The sequence below is a fragment of the Camelina sativa genome, chromosome 11, assembly GCF_030686135.1.
Source record: "Camelina sativa cultivar CO46 ecotype springtype chromosome 11, ASM3068613v1".
Lineage (NCBI taxonomy): Eukaryota > Viridiplantae > Streptophyta > Magnoliopsida > Brassicales > Brassicaceae > Camelina > Camelina sativa.
In genome coordinates, this window is record NC_141890.1 from 31,960,171 (window position 1) to 31,982,006 (window position 21,836).

Here is a 21,836-nt window from a genome sequence, read left to right on the forward strand (position 1 = left end):
TCAATGAGCTATATAGCTCGAAACTGAGAGGTAATTGATAGAGAAAATTAGACCAGGAGAAAGCAGAGCAAAGGATGGCTTCTCTTGAAGTTTCACAAAAACGAGGCTTGCTATATTCACTGAAGTTAAGATATTGCAAAATGATTTAGCAAATCAGGAAGTATTGCATGCAAATCTAGACATTACTGGCTGGAAAGTTCAACAGTTTCGTACTAAAACATGCAGAGACTAATACAAGGATGTGTAACATTGTGCTGACATAGAAAAAAAATTAATGAATAAGAGAAAGCAATACATGAAAAATTGGTCAGATTTGACCTTATTATATATTGAGAAAAACAAAAAGGTACAGTTTTGCAACTCTCCCGAAGACAACTTTTGGTTCCATTCTCAAAACCCAAATGAAGCAAAGAATCATCTATACAAACTACCATTATATATATTGCCTGCCCCTGAAGAAGACGAAGGAGGCGTAAATTCCAAGCTCCATGTTTCCCTCATGTATTGGTTTCTGTGGGACAATTTTCCTACCTGTGACAGTGACCAAAAACTTTTGTGAAATTTCCAGTTCCCGGTGAGTCGTGACTTAGAGTTCCACTTCCTGAAGCTCCTCTCCTAAGCTGCTGCTGCTACCGTTGAGTAAAACTGGTTTGAAGGTTGATGGACTAGCCGGAGGCGTAAACGAAGTGTTGAAGTTTCCACTCCATGAGGCTGTTCTTCTGGAAGCCGGAGGAGGCTGATGATCCCCGTTGACACTTATTCCCAATCCATTTCTTTGGATGTTATCCATACTTGGATGTCTCTGCATCATCATTGGTGGCGGAGCCCCTGAGGAGGCTACTACTTCATCTGCCGAGTTCTCCTCCTGTCTGGCTTCAACAGCAGCCGCGTCCATCACCTGGTCGTTTGAAAACGATGCAGGTGCTGCTGGAACAAAGAATTTTGCTTTTGCGGGGATTGGTGGTTTTGCAGTTTGTACGGAAGGTGACTGAAACATGGTCTGAGAGTTTCCACGGCCTTGATTGAAGGTGTCAACATATCTGCACAAAAAGAGAGGAAAATGATTAGCTCTAAGCATGCGTATTATCCTCAGTAAAACACTAACAAGACAGCAAACACTTACACTCAAAAACATTACAACTCACAGCTATAGAACGGCAACTACAATCAAGAAAATTATGCTTATTTCATACTGAATGATTCATCTTTTACACTTTCCTAGTAGTAAAACCAAGTGTGGCTTATAATCCCTCCCTAATATGACGGTACAATTGCGCTCATGGTTTAGAATCCAGGATAGTCTCCACACATTGTAATTCTAAAGTGCCTCAAGCTATTTGTTTACCTTGCTCGCACACCCGTACGCCCACGAGCTGAGAATTGATTCGAACCGTGTGAGATTGGTGGGATTCCGGAAGAATTATCTGATGGAGTTGGGCCGCCAGAGCTCCAGTTACCATTAGATGGATTCACGTCAGATTTGTTTTCATAACCCGATGAGTTGTTTTGGAATGAGCCTATTGTAGGAGGAGGAGGCAGTGCAGCTTCCTCAGCTGGGAGTTCCACACCTTTTTCCACCCATCTCTTTAGATTATCGTCATAGTAGAATTGATTTTCTGCCCCCAGTTTTGCCTTAACCCAAAGCATGAACCAAAAAAATTAGAATAAGTTCAAGAGATATCATCACGACCAAAGCATTTAGCAGTATACCTCTTTGGATGGCCGAGCTAAGACCCTCCCTACTTTTTCCAGCATGCGACTAAACCGCGAACCTGCCACAGTCCCAGAGGATTTCAACTTTTTCACCCCGTCAACTGCCTTTTCTTTCGAGGAGCCAGCCATATCCTAGAATAAGGGAAATCTTTTCTAAATTCCATATTTTAAATTATTCTTAGCGGTGATAAGATAATGGTTTTCTGGTATAGACCTGTATTGGCGTTCTACCAAAATCTGGCTCTGATACACTTCTAGTATGTACTGCCATTCTCCTTCCATTCCCACCCGACTCATGTATGGGTTCCATTGAAGCAGGGGGCATCAGTGATGACATTGTATTAACTGATTGACTATATGGTAACTTAGTGGCTTCCTGCTGTTGATGTTGATACTCATTTCCCTGTAGGTTTCCTTTGGTTGAATGTGGTGCAGGTGGTGGCATACCCCCAACAGCACGATGTGCTCTACTATCAAAAAAGTTCAGCAGTTTTCCAACAAGTTTTGCCGGGGCCAAATTCTCTGTATACCCGCACTGAAATTGAGATGCATGGTTAAGTTGCATAATTAAAGAAAAGATTACGCCTTAGATTATTCCAAGTTTTATGGATGTCCATACGGCTGAGTTTCATTTTCACAATTAAAATCAATGGAAAGGAACTCACAGATGTAAATCTTATTTTTTATTTCCATTTATATGAATAGAAAACTAACAGATGTAAATCAACCAGACAAGAATTTGTGGTTCTATGAAGTTCTATTGGAACCAGAAGTAGAGTAGGTTGTACCTGTTGGTGAATACGGATTCTCTCTTCAAGAGATGAAACAAACTGTTTCCACATTTCCACTTCAGGTGATCGCCCAGTCTTGAGGCATTTTATTACTGATTGACAGTATCTGATTCAGCCAAAGCACACAGGACATCAGAAAACCATTACACAGCTTAACAAAGGAGTAGATGATGGAAAGTGAATCTCCTTACTTCAATGCAGTCGAGAGTTTACCAACTTCAGCCAGCATATGGGCATATATGACTTTATATGGCTGAAACGGTATCAGGGTATACTGAGAGTTTCCCAGCGTCTTAGAGTATTCATATAACTCTGTTCTCTGACCATGCAAAGTTCAATCGACGAATCAAGTAATCATCAAACAATTAAAGAAAAGAATGGTGTTCTCCATAAATTTCGTTGGAGTATCTATGCAACATATTTGAGGAACATGGATGGTATTTATGATAAACATACAATTGTGCGGCTAGTATGATGATAACTAAAAGCCAAAATTATAGAAACAATCACCTGTATAGCCTCTGGACTTGCATATGTTCGAGGATATTTCCAGTGATCCGCTCCAACAAGGCAGAGTCTGGCGCTTTCAGAGTATGGATCAAAGTTCTTATCCGCAATTAAATAACAAATATGCGCCGCAATTATCTGATTCATAACCGTAGTTCAAATGTCATGATAAAGTTTTCATGAAGTAAAACAACACAACAAGGCAGAAAACCACCTCGCCCCTTTCTTTCCACATGCAATCTCCAAGATGAGTAATGACAAGCTCATCATCTGTTGTTCTGTTAGCAGTTATTATACCCAAATTTTCTTCCCAACTGTCAAGCATGCTAGTACTTCCAAACTGCAATTCAAGGAAACAAAGAGACATTACTAACAAGTTCCCCAGGCAGAACTTCATAAGAAAATATGTCGTTTGCAAAGGTAGTGTAACGTAGTTCCCAATGGTAGAGAAATATTTGGGATTTGGGGTTTTCCTATTTCCTATCTAATAAGCTCTTGAAAAGCAGTAGGGGGTTCTGTTTTTATTGGATTCTTGGAAGGAACAATAGATTTTAGCTATTTAGAATTTAATACTTTGTACTCCTCAGTACAAGTTTTCATTGTGATCTCTCCATCTTTGGTCAACACGTTTCAAAGTATTTTACATTATCTTACTGATACGAAATAGATGGTTTATGCATTACCTGAGGTTGCTGTGGATGCACATTTATGGAACCAGGAAAAGAGAGATCACTTGTACTTCCAGTTGAGAAAACTTCAGCTGGTTGCCCTGCAACCAGCAGGCATAATGTTCGTAAAGGTGACCCGGGAACCAGCTGACGAAGGGCCATTTGTTTCACAGTGTCAACATAGAACTGCATCAATTAAGATATCGACCAAGTCAGTCCACCAAGCACTACCGTGGAATGCTTAGTTCTATAGCAATCAAGAGATAAAAACCTGTTGCCCAAGTTGTGCCGCGATAACAAGTGCTGGTCCCCATAAATGACCTACTTGTGCACACTGGAGAGCCTCCATCTTCCTACCAGAAGCCAGAAGAGTCTGAACCTCTGAAGCAATTACCTGGGGAATTCTTCCAAATGAGTTAATTAGCAAAATCCAGACTATGTTAACTTTAGAACCATTATCATCGAAAGATAAAATACCAGATATGATGTCCAATACTCACTTGCATTTGTGATTCAGGTGGTAAATGCTGTAAGCATTGGCTAATAGGACCATAACCATTTTGTACACCATCTTTCTTGGCATTTGCAAAAAGTTTAGCTACGGCAGCTTCAGCAGAGTCCGTTTCCTGTTTGCAGTGTACAGACAAGGATGAGAAAATTGTAATACATATCAAATATTTCCTTAAGACAAGAACGGACAAGACAACTCATGAATTTCTCACCTTTTGCGATGCATCAGTACCAAAAGGAGACCGGAGTTTCCCATAATACTGACAAGATATTCTTAGCAAAGAAAGGAGCATCTTTAAAAGTTTCCCTCTTGAAAAATCCATGTTGGAAGATTCACAATTCAAAATTTTCTCATCAAGCCACTTATGTAAGTCTTTACTTCCAGCATTTCCTCCTACCAAGGGACCTGGAATAGATTGTTGATCCAGACAATTGAAGTAGCTCAAAGAGTTTTCCCCGAGACTTGAATAAGAGGCACTCCCAGTAATAATTTCTGCCAAGTTTAAGACAGAGATATAGCTTCCTCCAGTTCCATTCTGAGTCGGATAGAAAAAGGTCAGCATTGAAAAAATTCTCACAATTCATTTTATGAAGTTAACAGGAGAATGTCTTTCATACATGTTCCTGGAGTGTAAAATAACCTAATGAAAAATACCACTTTGGTTCTAACCTGACTTCCAAATGATGAACTCTGGAGAGAACCACTGTCATCCTTCATAACAATAAGCTTTCCTCCAAATCCAAAATTGACAAGTGCATGTGGTGGACGCCCATCAGATGATCTTCCTGCACTTGGGGAGAAAAGCTGATTGTTCTGGAATGATTGTGAAGCATTATTTACAGAATTCTGTCTACTATAGAAATCATTCGAGAAACTCATAGGTCCATTCTGCGTGACACTAGCCACATTCGTATGCTGAGGGATGAAGCTCTCAACGCCAATCTCATTTGGCTTTAACTGTTCAGCCACAGATCCTGTACTGTACAAATTATTTACTTGCTGGTTCCCTCCGAAGTTTGATAATGATGCAGAAGTTACAGCCGCCTCGGCGTTACCTGCATTTTCTGATTGCCAAGTGTTAGTAGTCTGCTGATTGTTGGCATAGTACGATTGATCCCAATTTCCATGTTGGCTCTGGATATCAAATTCTTGCGTTCTGAGTGTCTGCTTTTTATCGTAAACATCATGTACGTTACTCTCTCTATTATGGTACATAGCTGCAAGAGAATTGCCATTCTGAACATGCTGATCATTAGCTTGACCAGTAGTTTGAAAAGCCTGGTTGTAGCTGTCCAGAGAGCGCCATTCTTGAGCAATTGTGTCATAGTACCATCCCGGATATTGGGAGTCAAAGACCATGTGTTCCGGATACCCATTGTTCACTTGTGAAACCTGGTTCCAAGTAGACACATTCTCAACTGTGCCAGCCACTGCGGAAGTTGTACTCTGTCTCTGATAAGCAACATCCAAGTTATTAGCAGAAATGTTATCCCAGTTACTCGTTGTTGAGATTTCATAGCCCTCCTGTGAATTCATGCTTGCATCATGACCATCAACTTGATACCATTGGCCAGTACTTTCATCATATTTCCATCCAGGATAGAGATTTTCCCAAGATTGACTATTATCCACGTACTGCCCACTTGCAGAATCGTGATGCACTTGACCCTGATGTTGGTCAGAACCTGGGGAATTATCTAAACCATCTCTTGTGTTCATTGTATCATTAAATACCAAGTTTCCCCCGGTGGCCACAGCAACTTGTGCCTTTCCCTGTAAACTTCCTGCAGTTGCATCCAACTCAGTGAAGAAATCAGAGTATGAACCAAAACCACGACCGTCATTAACAGATAAATCGGCATCAAACGAACCCCAATCAAGCTCCTTAACCCCAGGAATCCCGGGCTCATTAACTAGCTTGCTTTCTTTTGCTGAATCAGATAGTGGAATCTCAGCTACCTCTGATCTCATTTCATCATCTCTTGCATCACTGTTGACAAATTGAACAGGTTCCAGGGCAGTGGAGGAAGGATCGTCGTCTATTCCCAGGGAACTACTTGCGCCCTCATTCAATGTGTCAACTCCATCAGCCACAGGATCTTTGGCAATGGAGAGATTAGAAAAAGCTCTGGTGTCATCGGAGTCACTTCCGTAGTCGAATTTCAGCTCTGAGGCAGAGGATGAAGCCTGAGCTTGGGTGGGAGAAAAGGCATCATCAACAAGCTTGTCGAAGAAATCCTCATCCGTTTGATCCTCCAGCAGGAACTGAGAAGCCGAAGCCATCAATCCAAAACGAGATAAAAAAAATCACACCGCGCGAGGATCAAATAATGCCAAAGGAAGTAGTTCTATAGAACAAAGCGATCAAGTGGAGCATGACGATGCCATTAAGACTCCGATCCAAAACCTAGAAGAAGAATTCGTCGGCGAAAAATTCCGATCCACCCAAATTTGTAACTTTACAAAAAAAAAAAAAAACTGTTACGGCTAATTTAAGCCTTTTGTTTCCATCTCACAGCCTACACAATAGAACTGCTTCCCCCAAAATTGTCTTCCGGTATGATTCGAATTATGTCTTCCTATTAACGTTTCTATATATGCATCCAACATGGCGGACCTGATCTGTTGGAAGGGATCATCAAATGCAAAGATCTGTGTCTAAGAAACTTACAGATTTTACGAAATCACAAAAACGGGAGCTTCTCCGGCAACGTTTCTTTGTGACGACAGGTAGAACACACACAGAGATGCTCAAATGAATATATATATATATATCTCAGCTACGCTTTATTTTCCAGTTTCCTTTTTCAGATTCTACGCAAGGATCGGTTAGCTGGAAGATGCTCACGACGTGTTTGACGAAATTCCTGATCCAGATGTAATATATATCGGAAGGAAGAAGAAGACATATATATATATATATATATAATTGGATTCTGGTTTGTTTTCTGTTTTTTTTTCCTTTTACGTTGGAGGAAGAAGAAGAAGAAGAAGAAGACCTTTCTCTCTCTCTCTGTGTCTTCTAAAGCTCCACACAGATCTGATGAATACAACGGTAGCCATTGGATCGCTCCTTAACCGACCGGTTCATCCGTTAATTAACTATATAGCTGAGATCGGACAAACTAAATAAATTATTAAAAAAAAACACGGCCCAATGATTAATGGCCAGCCCACATAAAACAAAAGACAGAGAGAGAGAGAGAAATATTTCCGGACCAAAGCTCGCGTTGAACCACACTATTTCGGACACAATGTTTTTTTGCTTATTTGTTTTTTTAAAAAATTTTAAGGGTAAACAAAAATTTGGGATTGATGAAAATCGAATTTAACAAAGAGAAATATTAATGAATATATATATTATTGTGCAACTTCTGAAGTCTGTTAACAAAAGAAATTAATGAATTTTATATTTAGAAAAAAAAAAAAAAAGCAAATGATACAAACTGCATACTACATATTGCCCCCCTATCATTGACAGAAGCAGAGTAAGTGTTCCATATATTTTGGGTAACTCATGGATTAACATTTGATTGGTTCATCGGATCTACCTGTGACAGTGTCAGTGAGCAAAACTTTTTTTTTGTTTTTTTTTTTGTTGATATTACAGATTTTTCAACTTACAGTTCCACTTCCTGAAGCTCCTCTCCTAAACTGCTACTGCTACTATTGAGCGGGCTTGGTTTATATGTTGATGCACTCGTTGGAGACATAAACGAGGTGTTGACGCTTCCGCTCCATGAAGCTGTTCTTCTTGAACCTGCAGGAGGAAGATCACCATCTAGGCTTATTCCTGATCCACTTCTTCTCATGTTGTCTAGACTTGGAAATCTCTGCATTGTCATCGGAGATGGTGTAGGGGACTGGAATGACGACTGGCTTGGGGGTGGAGCGCCTGCAGAGCCTACTACTGCTTCATCTGCTGAGTTCTCCTGTCTTGTTTCAGCACTAACTGATTCCATTACCTGGTCGTTTGCAAACGATGCAGGTGCTGCTGGGACGAAGAATTTTGTTTTTGCAGGAATTGGTGGTTTAGCAGATTGTACGGGAGGTGACTGAAACATGCTCGACGAGTTTCCACGGCCTTGATTGTAGGTGTCAACGTATCTGCCCCGAGAATAAGAGTTAAATTATCAGTTCTAAGCATGCACCTCATCTACAGTAAAATACTAACAAAGGAACATTTGATTCACCAGCATTTCTCTTTAGTAATCTATCAGACAAATCATAACTAATTATTTAGCTGCACAACTGGTTACTGCAATCAAGAAAAATATGCCCATCTCACACGCAAAGCTCTAATAAATTAATGGTCACTTATATTCTCTCCTTAATGCTATTCTAATCTGACACTACACTTATGCTCATGATTTAGGATTTAGGATCCAGGATAGTCTTCACAGATTAATATCTGAATTATCTCAAACGGCTGCTTACCTTGCACGCCCACCCATACGCCTACGAGCTGAGAATTGGTTCGAGGTCTGTAAGACTGGTGGGGCTCCAGACGAACTTTCCGACGGAGTTGGGCTGCCACTACTCCAGCTCCCACCAGTAGGAGACATCTCGTCCTTCATGTCAGATTTGTTTTCATAGCCCAATGAGTTGCTTCGTGATGCGCCTAACGTTGGAGGAGGAGGTAGTGCAGCTTCCTCAGCTGGCGGTTCCACTCCTCTTTGCACCCATGTCTTTAGGTTATCATCATAGTAGAACTGATTCTCCTCACCCAGTTTTGCCTTCACCCAAAGCATGATTCACAAAGATTAGAATAAGTTCAAGAAGATACATCACGATCTTAATATCTAGCAAGGTGCACCTCTTTAGATGGCCGAGAGAAGAACTTCCCTACAGTGTTCTTCACTATGACATCAAAGCTAAACCGAGAACTTGGGAAAGTCCGAGTTGATTTCACCTGTGTCACCTTATCAGCAGCTTTGTCTTTTGCGGAGTTAGCCTGATCCTATCAGAAAAAGGTAAATATTTCAGCAATAAGCAATGGTTTTCTAAACCCAATTTGGTTGGTAAAGTTGGAAAGCCTCCTTAGGACTACTCGATCCAGAGAATTATCCGAGGTGGGGAGGCGGCACGGTAATAGGGTAATTGCATGATGAGGACACCTGTTGCTGATAAAAAAGAAGAAAAAGAAATGGTTTTCTAGTGATATAGACCTGTATTGGCGTCCTACCAAAATCTGGCTCTGATACACTTCTAGAATGTGCTGCCATTGTCCTCCCGTTCACACCCCACTCATGTACGGGTTCAATTGAAGCAGGTGGTATCAATGATGACATTGTATTAGCCGATTGACTATATGGTAACTTAGCCGCTTCCTGCTGTTGATGTTGATACTCATTTATCTGTAGGTTTCCAGTTGTTGAATGTGGTGCAGGTGGTGGCATGCCCCCAACAACACGATTTGCTGCACTATCAATAAAGCCCATGAGTTTTCCAACAAGTTTTGCTGGGGCCAAATTCACAGCATACCCGCCCTGAAATAGAAATGTCTAATTAGGTTGGATCATTAAAAAAAAAAAAAAGCTTCACATTATTCCCAGTTGTATGGATATCCATAAAGTTTAAATTTCTTTTTTTACATCTTTAATCGAAGTACACCTCACAGACGTAATTCTTATTCACAATTGCAATTTCTTTTTCTGGCAACTTGCACATTTCCATTTAAAGGAAAAGGCAGCTAACAGATGTAAAAGACACCGGAAAAATCAACTGTTTTATGTAATTCTATTGGAACCAGAAGTTTTGTAAGTTCTACCTGTTGATGGATACGGATTCTCTCTTCAAGAGATAGAACAAACTGTTTCAACATTTCTCCTTCAGATGATCGACCAGTCTTGAGGCATTTTAATACTGCTTGACAATACCTGTAACAGCCACAGATGAACGACATCAAGAAGCCGTATACAGTCTAACTAAGGAGTAGATGATGGAAAGTGAATCTTCTTACTTTTGTGCAGCCGAAAGTTTACCAACTTCAGCCAGCATATGGGCATATATGATTTTATATGGTTGAAACGACGACAGGATATACTGAGAGTTTCCCAGCGTCTTGGAGTATTCATATAACTCTGTTCTCTGCCCATGTACAGATCAATCGACGAATCAAGACAATATCAAACAAGAAAAAGAATAGTGTACTCCATGAATTTCGTCAGAGTTTCTATTCATGATATTCTCAAAATAGAATCTTCCGTCTAGTATTCTGATAACTAAAATCCACAGTGTTAAAAAAATCACCTGTATAGCCTCGGGACTTGCATATGTTCGAGGACATTTCCAATGGTCCGCCCCAACAAGGCAGATTCTGGCGCTTTCTGAGTATGGATCAAAGTCCATATCCGCGATTAAATAGCAAATATGCGCCGCAATTATCTGATTCATAACAGTAATCTAAATGTCATTATAAAGTCTTCCATAAAGTAAAACAATACAACAAGGCAGAGAACCACCTCTCCCCGTTCTTTCCATATGTTATCTCCAAGATTAGTAATCACAAGCTCATCACCTGTGGTTCTGTTAGCAGTTATTATACCCAAATTCTCTTCCCAATTGTCAAGCATGCACTGCATGCTACTACTTCCAAACTGAATTTCAAGGAAACAAAGAGACATTATTAAAAAGCTCCCTGTGGCAGAGCTGCCGAAGAAAATATGTCTTTTAAAATCAAAGAGTGAACTAGATCCCTGTGATGGAGAACTGTCTCTACCCTACGTTTTCTGTCATTGCATTTTAAGTTTATTTTTTCTCTCTATAACCTATCGCATTGTCTGACAGGGGAGAAATAGATGGTTAATGTATTACCTGTGGTTGTTGTTGAGGCACATTTCAAGTTTATTTTTTCTCTCTATAATCTATCACATTGTCTGACAGGGGGAAATAGATGGTTAATGTATTACCTGTGGTTTTTGTTGAGGCACATTTACAGAACCAGGAAAATGGATATCGCTTGTACTTCCAGTTGAAAACACTTCTTCTGGTTGTCCAGCAACCAGCAAGCACAATGTTCGTAAAGGTGACCCTGGTATCAGATGGCGTAGGGCCATTTGTTTCACAGTGTCTACATAGAACTGCAATAAAAGACATTAACCATGTCAGTAAAACATCAACGAGAGTGATATGTCTAGATCTATAGAAACCAAGGGAAAGGGACCTGATCCCCAAGTTGTGCCGCGATAACAAGTGCTGGTCCCCATAAATGGCCTTCTTGTGCACATTGTAGAGCCTCCATTTTTCTACCAGAAGCCAGAAGATTCTGAACATCTGAAGCAGTTACCTGGGAAAATCTTCCACATGAGTTAATCAGGAAAAAACAAAAATTCTTCGAAAGAGCATATGGGATTTAATGTCAAATACTTACTTCCATTTGTGATTCGGGTGGTAAATGCTGCAAGCATTGGCTAAAAGGAATATAACCGCCATTTTGGATGCCATCTTTCTTGGCGAATGCAAAAAGTTTGGCGACTGCTGCTTCTGCAGTATCCGTCTCCTGTTTCAGTGTAAATACCAAGATGAGGAAGTTGCAACCTATACAAATGTTTCCTTTAAGAAAATAATTGACAAGACATCTCATGAATTGCTCACCTTTTGCGATGCATCAGTGCCAAAAGGAGATCGGAGTTTCCCATAATGCTGACAAGATATTTTGAGCAAAGAAAGAAGCATCTTTAAGAGTTTCCCTCTTGAAAAATTCATGTTGGAAGATTCACAATTTAGTAGTCTCTCATCAATCCACTTATGCAACTCTTTGCTTCCAACATTTCCTCCTACCAAAGGACCTGGAAAAGATTGTTGATGCAGACAACGGAAGTAGCTCAAAGAGTCTTCCCCGGGACTTGAATAAGAGACACTCCCTGAAATAACTTCTGCCAAGTTTAAGACAGAGACGGTGCTTCCCCCAGTTCCCTTTGAATTCAAATAGAATAAGATCAGCAGTTAAACCAGAATTAAATTTCACTTTATTGAGGTTACAATTGGACAATATATTTCATGCATGTTAATAATAGGCACCCAAAAAAAGTAACAGCTCTACAGTAGTTGGCATAGACTTCCCAAGGTGTAAAATAAACTAAAGATAATCCACACATAAGGACTAACCTGACTTCGAAATGATGAATTCTGCAGAGGGCCATTATTATCCTTCATTACAATGAGCTTCCCACCAAACCCAAAATTAACAAGTGCATGTGGTGGACGCCCATCAGATGATCTTCCTGCGCTTGGGGAGAAAAGCTGATTGGTCTGAAAAGATTGTTGAGCATCACCTACAGATTGCTGTCTACTAAAGGAATGGTTTGAGAAACTCAATGGTCCATTCTGCGTGACACTAGCCACATTCATATGCTGAGGGATGAAGCTCTGAGTTCCAATCACATTTGGCTTAAACTGTTCCGCCGCAGGTTCTAATTGCTGGTTTCCTCCGAAGCTTGATAATGAATCAGAAATTACAGCCGACTCTTGTTCACCTGCATTTATTGATTGCCAAGTGTTTGTAGCCTGCTGGTTGTTGGCATGGTAAGATTGGTCCCAACTTCCTTGTTGGCTCTGAATAGGAAACTCTTGCGCTTTGAATGTCTGGTTTTTATCATTAAAATTATACATACTACTCTCGCTATTACTGTGATACATAGCTGTAAGAGCATGACCATTCTGAACATGCTGATCATGAGCTTCACCAGTTACGGATGTTTGAGAAGCCTGGTTGTAGCTGTCCAGAGACCGCCACTCTTGAGCAATTGTATCATAGTACCATCCAGGATACTGGGCGTCAAATACCATGTGTTCTGGATATCCACTGCCCACTTGTGAAACCTGGTTCCAAGTAGACACACTCTCAGTAGTGCCAGCCACTGTAGATGCTGTACTCTGTTTCAGATAAGCAACATCCGAGTTATCAGCAGCAACTGTTGAGTTTATATAACTCTCCTGTGAATTAGCGCTTACATCATGACCATCAACTTGATACCATTGGGCAGTGCTTGCATCATAAGTCCATCCAGGATAGAGATTTTCCCAAGATTGACTGTCACCTACATACTGCCCGCTTGCAGAACCGTGGTGCACTTGACCCTGATGTTGCTCAAACCCTGCCGAATGATCCAAACCAACACTTGTGTTGTTTGTATCATTAGATACTAAATTTCCCCCAGTGGCCACAGCTACCTCCGCCTTTCCCTGTAAATCTCCTGCAGGTCCATCCAACTCAGTGAAGAAATCAGAGTAAGAACCAAACCCACGACCGTCGTTGGCAGATGAATCCGCACAAAACGAACCCCAATCAACCTCCTTAACCCCAGGACTCCCAGATCCGTCGACTAAATTACTTTCTTTTGCTGTTTCAGATAGTGGGATATCATCAACCTCCGATCTCACCACATCATCCTCCCTTAACTTATTGGCATCGCTGCTGACAAGTTGAACAGCTTCCGCGGCGGCAATAGATGAAGAAGGCTCGTCTTTTCCCACCGAGCCACTCGTACCCTCGTTTGCAACAACATGGTTCCCCAAAACCGCTTCGTTCAACGCGACATCTCCATCACCCACAAAATCGTCAGCAACAGAGAGATTCGCAAAAGCTTTGGCATCATCAGAGTCACTGCCGTCGTCGAATTTTAGCTCCTTAGCAGAGGAAGAAGCGGTGGGAGTATAGGAATCATCAACAAGTTTATCGAAGAAATCCTCGTCCGTTTGATCCTCCATCAAGAAATCAGCAGTCGAAGCCATCAAATTTGACAACCGGAATTGAAATTAAAAACCCTAACCCTAAAACCCCACAAAAATCACAGAAAGAGATGGATGGATCTGCAAGCTTTCTCCCGAGAATCCAAAACGAAAGTTAAAAAAATTTATAGAAGATCAAAGATCAAATAGAGTAGAGAGTGGCATAGAACGATCCAAATCTAGCAAGGAAACGTCGGTGATTTCCCGGATCTAAACTCCGATTGAAACTCCGATTTGATTAGTCGGTGAAATCTTCGAGATCGATTGAGAGAGAAAGAGAGACTCTTTGACTTGTTTTGGGATTCTCTTTTCCGAAATTACCCTTTTATATTAATAATTCGTCATTGGGACGATTATGTATTGATGAGCCCATAATGAATCCATTTTTATGACGTCAAAAAAAAAAAAAAAAAAAAAATCCTTTTTATTTTATTTTGGTAACGTTAATGACTATTGACTAGTGAGTATTGAGTAATATAGACATATAGTATTGACCGGATCACTTATCCTTTATAATATAAATCACATATCCCTTGACCAATTATGTCTTGACACATGGAATTTTAAACAAGTATTCAATTTAATCAAAATTAAGCAGCAAATATACATCAAACAAAACAACTTAACTTTTTTTTTTTTTACACAAGGGGAAGATTTTATTAAAAGCCGAGAGGAACTATCTCAAGCTATCGGTCCACCAAATATATTACAAGATATATAAGAGTATTACATGATACAGTATAATTTGAACATAAAACAGAGTATAGAACTATCAGAACTAGGATTAACTTAACATTTCCAAAAAATTACAGTAGCTGAGATGACTGTTAATTTCAGAGCCAAAAAGAGAGGGGGCATGTCCTGCTAATTGTCATCCAACTTCACACTGCAAGCTAAATTTCGTTAGACCATAGGCTATCATGCCTAAACTGAAGGAACTATTCACATCAAAAAGAGAAGCTTGACAGAACATAGCAGAAGCTTTAGCGAGGGTTAGGAGGTTGATGATTAGGTCCTTGTCTTGGTCCGGTAAACCTGATCGTTTCTTCAAGGGGAGTTCCTTGTTTGGATTAACATCCCATCTCCTTTTTGAACATTCTCCCACTTCAAACTTAGACTGTAACTTGGTAGGAGAACCACCAACGAGATTTGACCCTATAGACTCATCTTTGCCCGAAAGTTCAAAATGAGGAAAGGCTAAGGCAAAGTAAGGACCTGATCTCTTCTTAGGACGAAAATCCTGGTTCTCCTGAGGCATAACTGGAACTTGAGCAACAGGGCTTGATTGTTGTGATATGGGAGCCGAGTCTGATTCCTCTTGTCCATCATTTATCCTTTGTTGAACCTAATTATCTTGGTGGTTGAAATGATTCGGATTTATAGGTTCAAAAGGACATCTGGAAACGGGGTGCATAATTCTGCAACAGTTGGTACAGATTTTTTCCATCCTCTCATACTGGAAGCCCAACATGACGCGATCCCCTGATTGAAATCTCGCTCTCCTGAAGAACCTGAAACGATCCGTTATAGAGACTCTGATTTTGACCCTGATGAATGAAACCTGATTGGTAACAGAGTCTTCAAAGTCCATGTGAACGATCTCCCCTAAGGATCTAGCTATTCTGCGAACAGTCTTAGCAGAAACATAAGATATAGGGATACCTCTGATTTGAACCCAAAAGTCTAAGGACGTTAAGAAGTCCAGTCTTGGTAAGTCATCACATCGTTGCAAAGCTACGAATCATTTATTGAAGCTCCAGGGTTCCCGGCGTAATACTGATGTCAAGTCTCTTTCAGACTGGAAGCGAAACTGGATAAAACGATCATCAAGCACTCTGCCATGAACCGAAGATGCGAGCCCACAAGCTGTAGGTAGATTATCCGCCACTTCAAGCAAATTCTGATCCGTCGGATTAAGTGGTCGAGCAATCAAACTTAACCTGTTTCTGGCTAGAACATCTTCATAGTCTGAGCTTGGAATTAAAAGTTCTGGATCATCTCTCCCTAAAGCTAAGTATTGAATCTCATCCCAAAGATCTTTCTCCATTTAGCTTCTCTAAGGAGGAAAGCGTTGAGGTTTGAAAGCTCTAGAAAAGGTTATTTATAAGAGGAAGAGAGGGTTGAAAAGGAGGAAAGAAGAGGAAAAAAAACTTAAGATTACTGCAATATTATCCTAACCACACGTCGTAGGAAAAATATCTACTGCAGTAGAAACAAAAGGAATGAAAGTATCGAGATAATTAGATAATAGGATAAGTAAGGGATCCAGAGTAAGTCAACTTCCTTAAGGAAATCTTAGAAAAGACAAAAAAAACGTCTTCCAAACCTCTTCAGAGTAATTAATCTTAAAGATAAAAAATAATTATGTCCAAGTCAACTCTGAAAACCAGAGACCGAAACTGGAATCATAAATCATTAGAGGGCTCAAAAGGATGATTGGAAACGGTCAGAACACTCATGTATGGGCTGATCTGTGGCTCTTAGAGCATGTACCATGAGCAATTGAAATATTGTCTGAAATTAATCGTTTGGAAACGAAGGCAGACTGAGTTGGGAAACTATTCCAGGAAGAAGAGGTTGCAGCCTTGAAGCTAATACCTTGGAAATAATCTTGTAAAGGACTGAGCATAAGCTAATTGGTCTGAGATCTGACATTAGATTAGAATTTCTAACTTTAGGAATGAGACAGAGCTGAGTGTAATTCCATTCTGAAAGAAAGGAACCAGTATTAAAAAAATTCTGAACTTCCTCTGTAACCTAAGGGTCTATGATATCCCAGTATTTTTGAAAAAAGACCTGTCATACCATCAGCGCCCGGAGCCTTAGTAGGGTTTATTGAGAAAACCGCTTTTTTGATCTCTCCACTAGTCACATTGCTTATCAGACTTTCATTCATCTGATTGTAAACTTTAGGCTGAAAATCATGAAATAACCAATCAAAGTTCCCAGGATTAGAAGATGTTAATAGTTCCTTGAAGTAAGTGGTAGCTACTTCTCCTTTAGAAGCTTTCGACTTTTGAGTGTTTCCAGAGCCATCCACCAGAGCTTCGATTCTGTTTCTTGATCTATTTGCCTGGACAAAAGCGTGGAAAAATTTAATGTTACAGTCTCCTTCCTGTAACCATTTTTCTCGGCTTTGTTGACTCCAATAAGTCTCTTCTTCCCTATAGGCTACAACCAACTTATGCTTAAGATCATGGACTTGAGAAAAGGAAGGAAAAGAAGAAGATTGTTCCTGTTCTAAAGCAATTTGAATCTGAGTTATCTTTTCCAAAGAGTTGAGTCGATTCTCTTTTTTCCAGTTGCTTAAAGCTTTCCTACATCGTCTGATCTTATCTGAAACTGATGAGAAAGGAGAAGAGTAGTTGTTGAGCCAAGCCGAAGAAATAGCTTCTTTAACCAAATGTTTATTTAAAAGTCTTTTATCAAAACAAAAATTTCCTCTGTAAGGACTGTTGGAAGATAGAAGCTTGATTAAAACTGGCCTATGATCTGAACCTCTTTTATCTAAGAATTTCTGATTAGAAGATGGAAATAAATGAAACCATTTTGTATTTCCAAAACATCTATCTAATTTACTTTGGATCCACAAATTGTTTCTCCTGCCTCTCCAAGTAAAGCCATTACCATAAGAAGGCAATTCATTCATATCACAAGTTCTAAGCATCTCCGCAAAAGGTAGAAAGGAAGATTCGTTTCTTCTGGGACCTCCTAGTTTCTCACCATTGTGCAGAATTTCGTTAAAGCCTCCCATCATACACCAGCTGTCTTTCCTTGTGATAGCTATACTCATGAGTTTATCCCAAACTAATGGTCTTGAAGTAAACAAAGGATCACCATATACAAACGTGACAAAAAAATCTACTGAACCAAACTGAACATGGAAGTCTAGGAGATGCTTATCCACAATATGAAAAGTGATATCCACACTACTTTTCCAAAATAAAGCCAAACCTCCACTCTTTCCTATTGGATTTATAGTAAACACCCTATCATAACCTAACCATTCCTGTATATCTACCAATACATTACTATTATTCATAGTCTCCATTAGAAACAAAATCTCAGGGAAATGTTCTTTACGCAGTTCCTTGAGACGAGGAATTGTCAAGTCTTGAGGCCGCTCCAAACTTTGACAATTCCAGCTCAGTAGGCTCATTAGATCGAAGACAGTCCCTCAAAGGGGACCATCTTTTGATTTGTGATCTTAGCTACTTTATTAAATTTAGCTTCCTCTACTAAACCTTTCCTTTTTCCTAACAAATTTATTTCTGAATCTAAGGATAACTCAGAATTATTTGCAGGATAGGGAATAGGAGTACCTCTTTTGTTTCTTGCTGGCTTGAAGGATTTCTTCTTGGAGTGAGGCCTTGCCTTTGTTGTTCCAGACGTACTCGCTTCAAAGTTTAGGATATCATATACGTATGATGATTCCAGACTAACTTCATATAGGTTTTCTGGTTCTGGTATAGTCTTTGTAGAGGGAGAAGAATGAACCTCTGGATAGATCAGAACCTTTGTTCCAGTATTAGTTTGACACTGAGTTCCAAATTGTATATCAGTTGGTTCTTCGTTCATCATGGGAATATCCGGAGAGATAACCTTCCCGATTGGAGTAGCTAGGTCTGGGACAGCTTGAATAATCAGAGACGGAGAGTTAAAGGAAGCGAGGACTGTGGATCTATCATGAACTAAGTTCCGTGACTCTTTCCCTTTAAATTCTTTAAGCTTCTGAAGAAACAAAGGACACTTTTCTCGTTCATGCGTAAGACGCTGGCAAAAATAGCATCGCTTTTGAATCCTTTCGTAGTCATATAGGATTGTAACAACTTCACCAGAAGGAAGCCCTATCACTTTGGATCTTCGAAGTGATTTCGTAACATCAAAAAGAATCTCAACTCTAACGAAATCCCTATTCTGAGAGATTGATGGATCATAATCAACTTGTAAAACTGGTCCTGCAAATTCAGCAAATACCTTGATCGCTTCCGACGTGTGATGATTGACCGGTCTGTTGCGAATTTGAACCCAGATTGGAAGAAATTGGAGATATTCAGGCGGAGGCTTTTCTACCCATCGATCAATGACTAGTGACCATTGATTATACGTGTGCACTCCCAATTTGAGAATCTTTTCTAGGTCTTGTTCATACTTGAAGATGAATTGGAATTTATCTTTTGAAAGATCCACTCCTCTCACACGATCGTAGATTAACCATTTCCTTGACATATCCAGAACGATATCTGAAACGTTTTGACAGTCTGGGTTGAGAATTCTACCCATTAAACTCATAGAGTTTGTATCCCTTGAAGAAAACTGTGGCAGATCCGGCAATTGGAATGGTTCATCGGCTTCTTCCAGCGACATAGCTTTAATCATGTTATCGATTGAGGAAGACATAACTGGAGTCTTGCTAAAGGATTGAGGGAAAGAGAGGACGATGTAGCACAGGCTCAAAGACTGAAGAAATCTGTGAAGATCTTGATGAAACAGCGAAGTATAGGATTACAAACCCAAATTAAACAAAATAAGGGTGTAAACAGGTGAAAATCTAAGAAGATAAGGATGCTTTTCTGACAAAGATATTTTCGAGGGTGGATAAGAGACTCTAGTATACAGAGAGTTTTCTAAGCCCAAAAGAGGGAAACTTTTATACAATTTCTTTTTAAATGGTTATACAAAACAACTTAACTACATGATCTTTTTTTGTAAGAAAAAAAAAAAAGAAAACATATTATGAATGTGAGGTTGTTATAATTTTTTTTCCTGGGCCAGCCATGAAAAGTAGTTTAAAACCATACAATCAGTTTTTTAAATTAAATTTCGATTAGATGTATCATGTAAAGATATTTTAAAATTCTTTTTTTTTTGTCATTTGGATTTATATTATAAATGAAGAGATTCAATCTGTTGAATACAAAAAAGGTGAAAACATAGAAATCACCTAAACTAAGCCCAAACAAAGGAAGCATAAGCTGCCAAGTTAAACACTTCCAGAGACATAAGCCGGCAAGTTACACACTTCCGGAAGCTAAAAAGCAAAGACTAACAACTTAGAAAACAACTCACTAAGGCAGTAACAAAAACCAGAGAACTAAAATTGCCCTACTGAACCAGAAAGAAACTCACAAGCTTTCCCATAGAACCTGTAAACGCCAGAGAGTACCAATAAGCCCGGAAGTGCCATAAACATAATAGCACACCGTCGACAAACCATCATCAGCACCGGCAGGAAAGAAAGCAAGTTCGAACGACATCAGAGAAACAGAAGCCACAACCATCCAGCCACACAAAACCAGTCAGAAGAAGACGAGCCAAACTAGTGACAAAGAAGAAACCTTGAGATTCGACCTGAGACAAGCCAAAGAGGACTAACAGCTCTTACACGCAGACCCTCGTCGACCCAGCCTTAACCATCTACAGAACCAAGACTGGTGACCTCCTCGCAAGAGAACAGCTGAAAGACGATTCCACTAATATGCCTAAAACCCAAAACCACAACTCAAAAGAGTCGCCGAAGAGAGCTAGTAGATGGCTAGCAACAAAATACCATCCGGTTGACAAGCAGAAAGAACGAAACCTAACATATAGCGCAAACACTGACTAGCTAGGAGACCTAACAGAGCAGAAGAACTAAGGAAAGAGTTCCAACCAACAGAGAACGCAAGTTTGAGAGAAGACACAAACCACAAACTTCTCTTTGCAACTTGAAACCATACTAGCACCAACAACACATCCTAGTTGAAAAACCCGCAGTCCAAAGAAGAGAGGATCGAAAGAGATACCATACCAGATCAGGAAACGAGCGATTGTCTCCTTCAAAGATATTTTAAGATTCATGAACACATAAATTTAGAATATACCATAATGATTTCAACATTTTAAAATCTGTGCGTATGCACGTGATCATATAGAAGAAAAACACATGAAAATTACCTTTTCGTAACGTTTTACCAAAATAAATTACAGAGTATAAAAATCAATAATGTTGATTGAAAAAACCCTCTTAATAAATAGAACAGAGAAAATGATATAGATTGAGATTGTATTCCATAAATGATGATGTATAAAAAATCTAATTAAAGCATCTCCACGCTAACAATAATAATATACTCCTCATTATTAAAATTTAAAAGATAATTTTTCCTCATTATTATCTTCCTGTTTGTTTAATCTCCAAAAAAAAATAAAAAGAAAACCTCATGTTAGTTTATTCAAAAATTAGGTAAATTATTACTTACCAAAAAAAAACATTAGGTAAATTATTTTAAATTTATCTAAAGACGTTAAAAAGAAAAGATAACTTTTAAATGATGTAAAAATTGAGTAATTTCACATTAAATTAAAGGGTTATTATCTTAAAACATATTGTAGCAAATCTAAGTTCACTAACTTTTTAAGGAACGACTGTCATATTTTTCCTTCAGAACTATCATGTCGTACCAGATTCACTTCGATCTTTGACCTTGATCTATATCTCCTAGAACTTAAGTACTCTACCTATTTCTACCTGAATCCATAATTCTATTGCTATTTCTCCACTAATCTGGGTTTAAACGGTTTTGGAACTAAACCCGATATAAATCGGTATAAATCCAATTTATAATCTGAATAATATATACAACCCAACCCATCATGTCCTTCACTTGAAATCCAAATTCCCAAATTTGTTTTGTTAAAACTCTAACCAGAACAAATCATTAACAGTTTTCATATTAAAAACATTAAATTGTTTCAAAAATAAAATGCATTGGATTATCCATGAAGGAGCTTTTGAATTTGCAAACACAAACACGAGTGCATAACTGCATATTGATCTCTCTGCTTTGTCCAAAAGAAAAAAGATCTCTCTGCAAACGAATCAAAGAAGATCACAAAGATTTATGTTCATGAGTGGAGCTTCTTGGCCAACCC

The 21,836-nt window shown here is 39.3% G+C and overlaps 2 protein-coding genes and 1 pseudogene across 8 annotated transcripts; all 3 read right to left on the minus strand.

Annotated features, from left to right (window-relative positions):
- Positions 1 to 292: 292 nt before the first annotated feature.
- On the minus strand, positions 293 to 7,241 carry LOC104728492 (protein transport protein SEC16B homolog). 2 transcript variants are annotated; one of them, XR_015572002.1, is made up of 13 exons: positions 4,860 to 7,235; positions 4,402 to 4,725; positions 4,180 to 4,305; positions 3,951 to 4,073; positions 3,695 to 3,865; positions 3,226 to 3,351; positions 3,015 to 3,149; positions 2,696 to 2,816; positions 2,502 to 2,610; positions 1,928 to 2,248; positions 1,711 to 1,845; positions 1,346 to 1,632; positions 293 to 1,040 (listed from the first exon to the last, which is right to left on the minus strand). XR_015572002.1 is itself a non-coding variant. In XM_087474411.1 (13 exons), the coding sequence occupies exons 1-13, from the start codon at positions 6,471 to 6,473 to the stop codon at positions 587 to 589; spliced, it is 4,053 nt and encodes a 1,350-aa protein (XP_087330537.1). In that variant the 5' UTR covers positions 6,474 to 7,241; the 3' UTR covers positions 293 to 586. The 2 variants fall into 2 exon arrangements, 1 of the variants encoding a protein (XP_087330537.1); XM_087474411.1 differs by having other exon boundaries at positions 2,696 to 2,823; positions 4,860 to 7,241.
- Positions 7,242 to 7,517: 276 nt separating this feature from the next.
- Positions 7,518 to 14,404, minus strand: LOC104724617 (protein transport protein SEC16A homolog). 6 transcript variants are annotated; one of them, XR_002034197.2, is made up of 13 exons: positions 12,300 to 14,374; positions 11,787 to 12,107; positions 11,563 to 11,691; positions 11,356 to 11,478; positions 11,102 to 11,272; positions 10,655 to 10,789; positions 10,443 to 10,577; positions 10,153 to 10,280; positions 9,961 to 10,069; positions 9,376 to 9,679; positions 9,007 to 9,150; positions 8,628 to 8,926; positions 7,518 to 8,297 (listed from the first exon to the last, which is right to left on the minus strand). XR_002034197.2 is itself a non-coding variant. In XM_010443146.3 (13 exons), exons 1-13 carry the CDS (start codon positions 13,923 to 13,925, stop codon positions 7,811 to 7,813), a joined length of 4,128 nt encoding a protein of 1,375 aa, XP_010441448.2. In that variant the 5' UTR covers positions 13,926 to 14,404; the 3' UTR covers positions 7,518 to 7,810. The 6 variants fall into 6 exon arrangements, 2 of the variants coding, with proteins under 2 accessions (XP_010441448.2, XP_010441451.2); XR_015572005.1 differs by having other exon boundaries at positions 11,007 to 11,272; positions 12,300 to 14,370; XM_010443146.3 differs by having other exon boundaries at positions 9,359 to 9,679; positions 12,300 to 14,404.
- A 223-nt stretch (positions 14,405 to 14,627) lies between these two features.
- LOC147934687 (uncharacterized protein At4g02000-like) lies at positions 14,628 to 17,420 on the minus strand (annotated as a pseudogene).
- Between the last annotated feature and the right edge of the window lie 4,416 nt (positions 17,421 to 21,836).